The sequence below is a fragment of the Pogoniulus pusillus genome, chromosome 1, assembly GCF_015220805.1.
Source record: "Pogoniulus pusillus isolate bPogPus1 chromosome 1, bPogPus1.pri, whole genome shotgun sequence".
NCBI classification, from domain to species: domain Eukaryota; kingdom Metazoa; phylum Chordata; class Aves; order Piciformes; family Lybiidae; genus Pogoniulus; species Pogoniulus pusillus.
The window spans coordinates 48648783-48661126 of record NC_087264.1 but is presented as its reverse complement, the minus strand read 5'-3'; the positions used below and the strand labels follow the sequence as shown (position 1 = coordinate 48661126).

At 41.9% G+C, this 12344-nt stretch overlaps 1 protein-coding gene across 4 annotated transcripts in view; it reads right to left on the bottom strand.

Moving 5' to 3' along the window:
• Positions 1-12344, bottom strand: part of DGLUCY (D-glutamate cyclase) — a 59317-nt gene that overhangs the window by 17507 nt on the left and 29466 nt on the right. For 2 of the 4 annotated variants that reach the window (XM_064151641.1, XM_064151647.1), the window contains 7 exons: positions 11218-11371; positions 9665-9863; positions 8960-9110; positions 6736-6858; positions 4294-4491; positions 943-1203; positions 547-646 (listed from right to left, as the gene is read on the bottom strand). In XM_064151641.1, the coding sequence (XP_064007711.1) occupies positions 547-646; positions 943-1203; positions 4294-4491; positions 6736-6858; positions 8960-9110; positions 9665-9863; positions 11218-11371 (1186 nt within the window). Of the gene's footprint in view, positions 1-546; positions 647-942; positions 1204-4293; positions 4492-6735; positions 6859-8959; positions 9111-9664; positions 9864-11217; positions 11372-12344 lie in introns of those variants that run through there. The other 2 variants (XM_064151656.1, XM_064151665.1) reach the window with 2 other exon arrangements.

The following is a 12344-nucleotide window of genomic DNA, read 5'->3' as shown; positions in this document are numbered from 1 at the left end:
GTGCCTCAGCCAGTCTTTTCTTGAAGACCCCCAGGGACGGTGCCTCCACCACCTCCCTGGGCAGCCCATTCCAATGGGAAATCACTCTCTCTGTGAAGAACTTCTTCCTAATATCCAGCCTATACCTACCCTGGCACAACTTGAGACTGTGTCCCCTTGTTCTATTGCTGGTTACCTGGGAGAAGAGACCACCCTCCACTTGGTTACAATGCCCTTTCAGGTAGTTGTAGACAGTAATAAGATCACCCCTGAGCCTCCTCTTCTCTAGGCTAAACAGCCCCAGCTCCCTCAACCTCTCCTCATAGGATTTGTGCTCCAGGCCCCTCACCAGCTTCGTTGCCCTTCTCTGGACATGTTCCAGCACCTCAACATCTTTCTTGAATTGAGGGGCCCAGAACTGGACACAGTACTCAAGGTGTGGTCTGACCAGTGCTGAGTACAGAGGAAGAATTTTCTGGCAACTATTACACCTGCTTGGGTAATGGTCATTGTTTTTATTATAACTTTACACAGCAGAGGTGTGTAAAGAGAATTGATTACACATACCTAGGTTTTCCAGGATTCCCATTCTCACACAAAAATGTTAGAGCTGAATCAGCACTTTCCCTTTGGTAACTCAATAGAGGGACAGGCTTCTTCAGGATTCCTAAGAGGAAAACAAAATGCAATTCAAACACCGTCTACCTTTTTCTTGATGTGTGTTTGCATAAGAATAGGCATCCAGAATTTATCACTAACAGTTAACCCAGAATCAGAACCCAGACATGTCAGCATTCACTTGAAACTAGCTAGGTTTAACAAAATGCCACTGTAGCAATGCTGACCAGAGCTTAGAGGATGAACTCTGCTTCACTGTCTAGATAACAAACAATCCTGTACTGGCAGTGAGGTTAACTGAAGCAAACTCTGGCTCAAACTGGCAAGATAAAAACTGTGTCTTACCTATTTGAACAGCCTCTTCGATAATCTTTTTATTCAGATTCATGGCTCTCTGGTCTGTTACTATGGCAACCTCTTTCTCCAAGGCCTGCAACATAGCTGCAATAGCAAGGGTTCCCGGGGGCCCATCGTTCTCTTCCGGCGGTTCGTAAGTGAAGTGGGTAGGAAATCCAGTTGTTACCAGCACTGACCGCGCGTGAGACATGGACAGGCAAGCCTTCAGCAGCTCGCCCTGCCCGCGTAGGTGGGTTATACCTCGTTCTCCTACAAAAGGGTTTTTGAAGAGAGCAGTACAGTTTAATGTATTCTCCTTTTGAAACCGCCGTGTGTATGAACCTGCATACTTTAATGTCATAAGATGCATCATTAAAACAAGAAAGAGGCAGGAATTAGGGTAATTTCCTCAGGAAAGCTAGTAAGGGCTAGGATGTGAGTAACAAAGATAACAGGCTGTGCTTCCAGGTTAAGAATTTCAGTTAACTCTGTTTTGAAAAGTCCTACACCTAGCACTTCTAGGTATTTTCTATTTCTAAGAGCTTATTGCATATAGATTCCTTGTCTTTGGCCTCACGACCTGTAATGACAGTCACACTAAGCCACATCTAGCTACAGAAGCTAAACTGTAACTCAAACGTGCCAGATCTTATAGAATTTTCCCACCTGAACATGAGCCAGCAGTGTGCCCAGGTGGCCAAGAGAGCCAGTGGCATGCTGGCCTGCATCAGGAATGGTGTGGTCAGCAGGAGCAGGGAGGTCATTCTGCCCCTGTACTCTGCACTGGTTAGACCACACCTTGAGTCCTGTGTTCAGTTCTGGGCCCCCCAGTTTAGGAGGGACATTGAGATGCTTGAGCGTGTCCAGAGAAGGGCGACGAGGCTGGGGAGAGGCCTTGAGCACAGCCCTACGAGGAGAGGCTGAGGGAGCTGGGATTGGTTAGCCTGGAGAAGAGGAGGCTCAGGGGTGACCTTATTGCTGTCTACAGCTACCTGATGGGTGGTTGTGGCCAGGAGGAGGTTGCTCTCTTCTCTCAGGTGGCCAGTGCCAGAATGAGAGGACACAGCCTCAGGCTGCGCCAGGGGAGATTTAGGCTTGAGGTGAGGAGAAAGTTCTTCACTGAGAGAGTCATTGGACACTGGAATGGGCTGCCCGGGGAGGTGGTGGAGTCGCCGTCCCTGGAGCTGTTCAATGCAAGATTGGAGGTGGCACTTGGTGCCATGGTCTGGCCTTGAGCTCTGTGGTAAAGGGTTGGACTTGATGATCTGTGAGGTCTCTTCCAACCCTGATGATACTGCAATACTGTGATAATTTGATGCAGACTTCAGATGAGTAAGATGGTGCTTTGTTTCTGATTAACTTGACACTCTTAGAGGAGAGCCAGTTCCTAGATAAATTCCACTTAAAGAAATGATTAACCACAGAAGTGAAGTTTCAGAGACATTGTAAGTTACCAAGGGGCTTGATGAACTCGGTTAACACAGTGGTGTTCCAGTGACTGCTAAAAGATGTAACATTTCAGGTAGTAGGGAACCATGTTATCCCGCCTTGAGGAACAGGTGAATATTAACAGATGTCTTTTCTCATGGGTCAGTCCCTAGAGAAGACAACACTGTGTTACTTGTGTATGTCTTTCATTGTTCACGCACTTCCTATCTCCTCTCTTTTCCTTGGCACTTGGAAACGAGTTCATAGCACGGTCCTTTCAATCTGCTAGCACTTTTGAAATCCATGAATACCTGCACGATGTGCCAATATTCACTGGCTGGCAGAGGTAAATCCTCATTATTGCTTTCTAGCCTGTTCGCATCTTCATCTTTCTCACCTTCCCCCAACATTTTCCTCTTTTTTTCTCCTAAATTTCTCTGCCATTTCTCCCCCTATTCCTCCTACGTAACATACAAACAATATACAGACAGTGATCACAAAAAAGTGATGAAAGTAAGAGAAGCAGGGAATATTAGCCTTTGAGAAGTGGGATATATTAACTGAAGTACTGCAATCTCTTTTAGCAATAAAATGAACCAGCTCTTAAGTTGGGTCCTGTATTTCTGCAGAGCATGGCATTGTGCCAAGCCGAACTCCAGAGAGTGGGAAAGGAGAGGCCTTGTGAGTAAAAATAAACAGACCCAAACATATGCGTACAGTCCAAACCCAGAGACTGGGAGAGCTGGGTGTAAGCTGTTTTTCACCATTGCCTACAGAGGATTTCAGAAAATTTATGGGAAACTGAGATCAGAATTTACAGCAGACAGGGGACTAAAGCAGCATGTATTTTAAGAATGGTTGCACTATCCAGTTTGCCTTTATCTCCCTTGGGCACACATGCAGCCCTAACACCCAACTTTCTGTGGTGATCAAGTGACACTGGTCTACCATGCAACAGCTCAGTGATGAGTATCTCAGCAGAACCTGCCATAATTCTACCCAGCAGAGAAGGATGTTTGAGAAGGACCAACAACTACTAAAATTTTCTGATAGGAGTGCCATAGCCATGAATATTCTGAAAGAAATGTGCTACTTATTTATCGGTGAACACCCTTGTAGCTATTGCCAGCATGCAATAGTTACAGATGGTTACAGATCCTACTCTCTGGGAACTCTCCAGTCTGCTGCAAACACTGATGCTTCTGTGTACTTTGAGAGCATACAGCCATCAAGGTCAGATATTCCATTGTTGGATATAGTAATATTAAATGCAGTGATTTTATAGAGTTGTGTGACTGTGGTGCAGCTACTGTCCAGCCAGGGATAGGAGAGAGTTCAGTAAGTGCTGAGTTAAAAGTGGAAGGTGAGAATGGTGTAGCAAATGTAAACAAGTGTAAGCTTGGAGTCTGTGGTTTTTGCCTATCTCTGCTGACTTAGAATTGCCAGACACAATATATGTGTTGTTGAGAGAATATGAAGAATGTCTGCCAAGTAGTGTGTAATCCTGGCATAGTCCTAACACAGGTGCATGTAACCAATCAGAGTCTGAGCTGATTTGTAACCTTCTTGTGTAGCCTTCTGATAAAAAAGTATATAAACCCATGTTTGGGGTGCAATAAACAGATTGGATTTGGATTTGGATTGGATTGGAACTTGCTTATGTTAAGCAATACCATAGTATCAGGGGTAAGAAGAGATGGGGAGAAGGCTTCCATTACCCATAGTTTTGAACAGAGTCTGGTATTAAGTATGGCAATAGAGAAGTTAAGAAGTAGTTACAGTAACTTGCTGTATTCCACAACAGTTTTAAAATTCCTTAAACTGGCCTTTAGATTCTTAAGGTGTTCTTGAACTTTATGGGCATCTGAAAAAAGCAGGATAGGTCATATCTACTTCACAAGTGTACTGAAAGAGAAGGTTTCTGGTTTTTACCTGGATCTATTCCAATTAGGGTCTCTAGAGTGTTTATCTTTTGGGCTGCTTCTGCTGACACAATGCTATAGTGCAGAGGATTTTGTGAGATGCAGTGGACTTGTGGGACTTCTCTTGAAGATCTGACTGCAGCATTGTCATTCTTTAGGTCGGTAACGAACATACAGCCAGGAGAGTGAGTAAAAGCTAATGGAGGTCCTAAAATGGGTGAAAAAACTTCAGTTAAACATGTACTTGTTGCAATATACTGAATATGAGAATGATAACAATTGCAAAAAGCTATTTAACAACAGAGTCCCTGTCTGATGTTACTTACATCATAAAAACAGGTGGTATTTTAAGTTACATTGCAGCATCTAACGCACTTCAAAAAAGTAATGTTCTCACTTTTAAAAAGCTCACATGGGTAGCTGAGATCCAGTTTATTTACAATATCCTTTTTGGTATAAACTTGAGGCATCTTAGGAACTGAACAGTGGCACCTGCTGAGGAAGTCTCTCAGGAATTGGCAAGTCTGAAAATTGAGTTTGACATGCCTGAAGAAACCGGTGCATTGACATAACAGCAAGTTGATGCTGATGTTTGTGTACTGTGCTGGTCTGTAACATTATTATTTGAATAGCCTTGGTAACAATATGCCAGAACTATGCCAACTGCTGCCTGTTGACTAGCAGTCTTTTAACAGATTAAAAAAAAATTAGAGACTAGCATCTCTGCACACTGTTTTGCTGAGCTAGCTAGAAGACCTATAAACTGATAAGGAATAATGATAAAAGATTCTAGTTGACTGGATAGGGCTGGGTGCTAGGTTGGACTGGATGAGCTTGCAGGTCTCTTTCAACCTGGTTGATTCTATGATTCTATGATCAGTAAGCCTTAGTAAATGGAATCTGAGCAGCACCTAAAACCCTGGTGAACAATAAGCTCATACAGACCTGGCAGCGAGGTAATTTCCTAGACTGAAAATATTTGCAATCTATTTCCAGAAGTTTTGATCTAGATTATACTGGATTTGGCAAAATTGACATGTTGCTGGAGAAATCACAACCAGTACACTTAAGTAGGCAAAACTTTACTTTGTTAAGATGGTGTAAAGGAAGGAGTTACTTCTTTAACAATTACATATGTACTTGGTCTGTGCTGGATTTGTTGGGAGTCTATGGCTAGTAATTTAAAAGCAGTTGGAGAACATGGTTGTTGAGGTTTACTATACCTCACTGAACCATGTGAGTAGACAGCATTTTTTGTGAGAAGCTAGCAGATCTAAAGTATAGGCACTAGTGGTAAGGCAGAATTTTAAATACCTAGCTGAGAAAGGAGCACAGCAAGAGAGACACTGTTCAAAATGTTCCTGGAATGCATTAATGACAACTGGTTTTAATACAGAAAATGGAGAAATAAACAAAGTAAAAACTGGTTATGGGTAAAGGCAGGACAGAGAGATGCTTAGGCCAACTGATTGTAGAAAGGCTTGCAATTTTTTTCTCTCCTTTTCCTGCAAGAATGATACATAAGAAAAATGAATAGATCTGCTGGGGAACACAGGAAAGAGCAGGAATTTCATCTTGGATTTGGGACTGGAGAAAAAAGAGATTGCATGTAAGAAAGAAAAAAACCCTCTCTGTCCCAAATACTAAACATATTTACAGCAGATGTTGAAAACAGCTTAGATAAACATCTGTAAGGAACCACAAGGAAGTAGCAGATCCTGCAAGGAGAGAAGGGTGGAGCAGACGACCTCCCAAGGTTCTCCACTGCCTGTGATTATTAAGCTTCTTTTTTATGTTACACCAGTGATGTAGAGCAGTGTTTAATACTGTCACTACAGTTTAGGTGTGTTTCCTTGCCCTTCATGCTCATGCACGTTACATGTGACTGAATAAAACGTAGGACAGTTCTGTGCAGAGAAGAAAGCATTTATGTAAAGTGTGTCTCAATTTTAGAGCAAAACTTTAAAAATCAAAACTCTTCATGGGACAATTATGAACTCATTTCTAGATCAGTCAGTTTGCTATCTCTTGACAACCTTTTTTTTAAAGCTGCTATCTTTTTTTCCCCCCACTTCTTTATTATTATTATTATTTTACTGCAATATAATGTAAAATAACATTTTTAAAGGAAGCAGTTCAGAACTGAATGCCTTTAAGCTTCTAGTTTTCAGTAATGATTTATAAAGATGCTGTAATGCTGCCAGAGCTTTAGGTTTCTGCCTTCCAAATATTAAAAAGTGATGAAATTTCAGTAAGAACTTCCTTTAAGGTAGACCAGTACTTCAGAATATTTGTTGCTGTTGTTTGTTTGGGGTACTTTTTAGCTCACCCTAAAATAAAGCCTGCTAATCAGCAAATTCATTCAGTTCACATTAAAAAAACAGAAAGAGAGCAAAAAAAGAGACTGAAGGATAGTTATCATTTAAAAAGAGTTTCCAAACATAATAAATACTGCAATTGATGACTGCTTCTACTGCTGTCACTCCACAGGCCCAAAACACTGGAATATCACCAGGGTGGAGGTGAACTGGGTCTCCATAGTTTGGTTTGGAAAGGTCTTGTATTCCCAGCAGACCTGGAATTGATAAAAATTGAAATCATGTGAAATTCCAGTTAACAGGTAATGCTGCAAAATGTTTGTGGACCCTAAAGAGCATTCAGTGACACTGAGCTAAGATTGGAATAGGGGCAAGTCCCACTGAAACAGCCTGCTTAGTATGCCTTTGAGTGCACATCCCTTTTTGTACATCAGTATCAGTAAACTGATTTTCACATCAGTAAAAATGTTATTCACTTTGTTTCTGTAACAAAATGAAAGAGAAATGCATGCTGAATCTCAAAGATATCCTAAACCTATCAAGAGCAGAACTGGATACATACCACTGGCAAACAAGAAAAGTACTGCAATGCAAAATGGGCTCTTTCTAGACATGTTTGCTAGTGCTTTAGCTTCCTACATTCTTCAGTTTCAGAGAAATGAGCTACCACTCTTTTATCCCTCTGGGTTAGATAACCACATCTCCCTCTTAGCCAGCTTTCAAACAAATGTGGTTTGCTTTTTTTTAACACCTACTTGTAATATTCTGGGTCATTCTAAGCACTTGCTCTTCCCCCTTGGTTTTAAGTTCTTCAGATGCTTAAATGTACCACAGTCTTTTATAGAATTAATATATGTGATCTCTATATGTAATAATTTATATTTAAAAAAAAAAAAACAAGTGGAGGTCCTTACTTGCCCAATCATCCTGTTGATCTACTCAGAATGGTACATCAGGGACAAAAAGGCAGCTAGGGAACCTCTTCAAAAGGAAAATGGAGACCTGGTCACGATAGTGACCATGGCAGAGGGCTTGGAACTAGATGATCTTTGAGATGCCTTCCAACCTAAAACATTGTATGAGTCTATAAAAATAATAACTTCTTATTATTTCCTCAGATATAAGCATTCAAGCCACATATATTACTGGAGTCTACTGTTAATGTCATCTGTACTCTGCACTGGTTAGACCACACCTTGAGTCCCGTGTTCAGTTCTGGGCCCCCCAGTTTAGGAGGGACATTGAGATGCTTGAGCGTGTCCAGAGAAGGGCAACGAGGCTGGGGAGAGGCCTTGAGCACAGCCCTACGAGGAGAGGCTGAGGGAGCTGGGATTGGTTAGCCTGGAGAAGAGGAGGCTCAGGGGAGACCTTATTGCTGTCTACAAGTACCTGAGGGGAGGTTGTGGCCAGGAGGAGGTTGCTCTCTTCTCTCAGGTGACCAGCACCAGAACAAGAGGACACAGCCTCAAGCTGTGCCAGGGGAAATTTAGGCTGGAGGTGAGGAGAAAGTTCTTCACTGAGAGAGTCATTGGACACTGGAATGGGCTGCCCGGGGAGGTGGTGGAGTCGCCGTCCCTGGGGCAGTTCAAGGCAGGATTGGAGGTGGCACTTGGTGCCATGGTCTAGCCTTGTGCTCTGTGGTAAAGGGTTGGACTTGATCTATGAGGTCTCTTCCAACCTTGGTGATACTGTGATCTCCTTCCCTACTCTTCAACATGATCTTTCTGTGTATGTGGCTTACTACTACTGATTGACAAATTTCTATCAGCAGAAGGAAAGTTATGTTGTTTGTTTGTTTGATTTTTTCAGTGGTGAATTGCAATCTGTCTTCATCTCACAGGTGTTTGTTTGGTTTTATTCCTTCCCAAACAGCTTGATGGTTTATCTCTTTCTTTTTAGCTCCAAAAGAATAGGTCTAAATGTACTTGAGCTGGCTTTTATTCTCTCTTAAGTGTTGCGTTTAACGCATCCTATTTAAGCGTTTTGAAAGATAATGCAGTATTTCCTTTCACAGTCATCTCCTAGGACACAAAATGCATCCATCCATACATCTTCTCGTGCTGCCAGTCATTGCTACCCTGTCACTTTCTCTGACAGCAAGAAAATACTCACATAGAAATGAAACTGCATACACTTTTCAAAAGTATGATTGCACTTTCTTACCAAAACCATCCCTGCCATCTAACAGCTTATCTACAGAAGACAGCTATTTTTCATCCAAGAACTGTGTTCAGCTCACTCAAAACCTTCTTTTTCATTCTACCCCACTCCCCCCCCACTTCAGGTTTGTGACCATTGCAAAGGATTAAAAGTATTAAAATATAAAGAGCATGTAAAGTTAAACATTAACACACTAACCAGGGTCACCTATGTGAATTGGTGCTCCATGGGCTTCTTTTAACTCAGATGTCGCTAGTACAGCCGCTCCCAACTTGCTTTCAGGAATAGGTCTCATGGTGACTACTAAGTTGCAGCAAAATGGAGAAATGGTATAGCAAGGCACATCTGTCTGGCAGTTTAAAAGAACCCAGGGTGTTAACAATAATACTGAATAATAGTTCTAAACTATTAGAAGAAATAAGTCTAAAGCTTTGCACTGTACTTGAGCTTAGAAAGGCTGTGTTCTAACATGTATTTGAAATCCTTTAGAAGTATTTTACTTATTTAATCTTCTACTTTGTAAAAACCAGCACTGCAGGAGTGAGGCATTCCACACTTGAGTTTCTTCACACAGGTCACAAAAAATTCAAAATTACAGATTTCTTGCTTCAGTGGATAAAGCATACACTTGATGAGGTCAGTTTATTCTGAATATTATCAGAAAACAATGACATGCTGCCTGTACAGAAAGAGGAAAAGCCAATCAGAAGCAGCACACAGAAATATTTTACTCTGTAATTTTATGTGCTCAGCATTAGCACACACCTGAAATTACTGTGTGGGTAGGAAATAAAGTTCTGATTTTGAGCAATAGCTATATGCACATGCTGTGAATATGGACAGACACTGAAAGGCAAAGTTATGACAAAGACTATGTGTGTGTGTGTGTGTGCATATGCTTACCTTATACATGCTTACATTACATTTCTGCTCAACATTTCTTATGGGAATGCCAGCATCTTGGAATGCTTTCTCGAAGGAGAAGCTGCAGCCTATGTAAAAGGTCACCATGTCCTTCAGTTGTTGAGAATACTCCTTTAGGTTTTTCAGTGATCCAGTGCAAGCTCCATGCTCATATATTCTGTACTGCAGGCAGTCAGTTCTGGTGAAATAAAAACTTGTCATAGCTTCATAACATTTATTTAGTTTTTATTTTTTTGTAAACAAGGTGAATTGTTTGAATTGAGATTAAGTCAGTACCAAACCACAAGATGCAGCCTAAGTTATCCATTACTTTTCTTTCTAGCAATGAAACAAATGCATACAACCCCCCCCCCCCCCAAACACCTTACTTTCTACAAAAGCAAGCCAGAAAACAGAAAATGTTGGATTTTAAGTATGTTTTAGGTTTCATAGGTCAAGGTCCCTTACATGTATCTTGTTGCAGAGCTTTAAAAGTCAGGGAGCTGTTTTAAGTATCTGAAGGGGGGCTACAAAAAAGCTGGAAAGGAACTTTCTAGGGTATCAGGGAGTGACAGGACTAGGGGGAATGGAGTGAAGCTGGAGATGGGTAGGTTCAGACTGGAGGAGAGGAGGAAGTTCTTTACCATGAGTGTGGTATACCCTGGAATGGGTTGCCCAGGGAGGTGGTTGAGGCCCCATCCCTGGAGTTGTTTAAGGTCAGGCTGGATGAGGCTGTGGCCAGCCTGATCTAGGGTAGGGTGTCCCTGCCCATGGCAGGGTGGCTGGAACTGTATGATCCTTGTGGTTCCTTCCAACCTTCATAGATTCTATGATTTTAAGTCTTGTTTTTAGTGTTTACTACGGGAGTACATCTTTCAAATTTCAAAGAAACCTTGCAGCAACCACACTTGCATTACTCCTTAAGGTAAAACTCTATAATTTAATTCTGTTGTCTCAGACTGCAAAGTATTTAGAAATTCCACAAAATTTCACTTTTGCATTAGAGAAATACATGTAATACTAAGTTATCATAATGTGCTTCTCAAGGGGGGGACCTCATTGCTGTCTACAACTACCTGAAGGAAGGCTGTAGCCAGGTGGGGGTTGGCCTCTTCTCCCAGGCAAGCAGCAATAGAACAAGGGGACACAGTCTCAAGCTGTGCCGGGGAAAGTATAGGCTGGATGTTAGGAGGAAGTTCTTCCCAGAGAGAGTGATTGGCATTGGAATGGGCTGCCCAGGGAGGTGGTGGAGGCACCGTCCCTGGAGGTGTTCAAGAAAAGACTGGATGAGGCACTTGGTGCCATGGTCTGGTTGACTGGCTAGGGCTGGGTGCTAGGTTGGACTGGATGATCTTGGAGGTCTCTTCCAACCTGGACCTGGTTGATTCTATGATCAGGCTGTTGGACCATGAACAGTTTTAGTTCAGAGGTGTAATTCCCAGAAAAAGGAACTTGTTCAAAGTGAACAGCAGTTCATTTTGAACAGGCTGTTCCCTGAATCTCCACTAGCATTCACTGTAAAACTTTGACAAGCAGAGCATGTCTGTAGTTACCTGATATCAGAATCGCTACTCAAAGAAGGACATTTCCAGTCACCTGGTTTACTTCTGCACAGGAGTGGCAGAGGTCCATCATTTGCATGGCAGAACTTCTCAAAGTCATCAGCCAGGGACTTAGGCAAAATCACAACGTTGGCTTGTTTATAGCCTGGAATTTCAGAAGGTAGGAATGACTCAGCTTTTCGTTTGTGAAACTTTTCTGCATGTATTACTTTAGATGGTCTATAAAATCAAAACATTAGAGATTACCTGAAGGAAATTTTGGATCAGGAACTCTTTAATTGTATTGAACAACTTTTGGAAATGTTTGGGTTTTTTTTTAAATCCTCAGTAGAGGTATGCTGTATGTAAAGACATTCACAGCTAAAATAGTTGACAGGCATGGATAGTATTAGCATATGAAAACAGTATAGGGGACACAGTCTCAAGTTGTGCCAGGGTCGGTCTAGGCTGGATGTTAGGAGGAAGTTCTTCCCAGAGAGAGTGATTGGCATTGGAATGGGCTGCCCAGGGAGGTGATGGAGGCACCGTCCCTGGAGGTGTTCAAGAAAAGACTGGATGAGGCACTCGGTGCCATGGTCTGATTGACTGGCTAGGGCTGGTTGCTAGGTTGGACTGGATAATGGTGGAGGTCTCTTCCAACCTGGTTGATTCTATGATTCTGTAATTACTTTAACAAGAATATTAATGAATCTATATATAAATGTTGTATATTACCTAACCTTGGAAATTAGTACTCTGTAGGAATATGCTTTACTTTGCAAATGTTAGCACAGAGCCAAAAAGAAAGGCTATTGCATACCACACTTACACTTTGGTTTTTGTGGGTTGTTTTGTTTTGTTGTTGTATGGTTAGGCTTCTTCCCCATTTAATACCAAGCTGTAAATTATGGCCAGCCTAACAGTAAAGTATCACAGTAGCACCAAGGTTGGAAGAGACCTCATAGATCATCAAGTCCAACCCTTTACCACAGAGCTCAAGGCTAGACCATGGCACCAAGTATGTGCATCTTGATATTATGTAGCTCATTCTTTAGAGTTTTTTGCCTACAGAATTTTACTGTGAGCTGCAATTTAACAGACATAATTATGGCTTGTGAATAAGCTCTTGCCTGTCACAC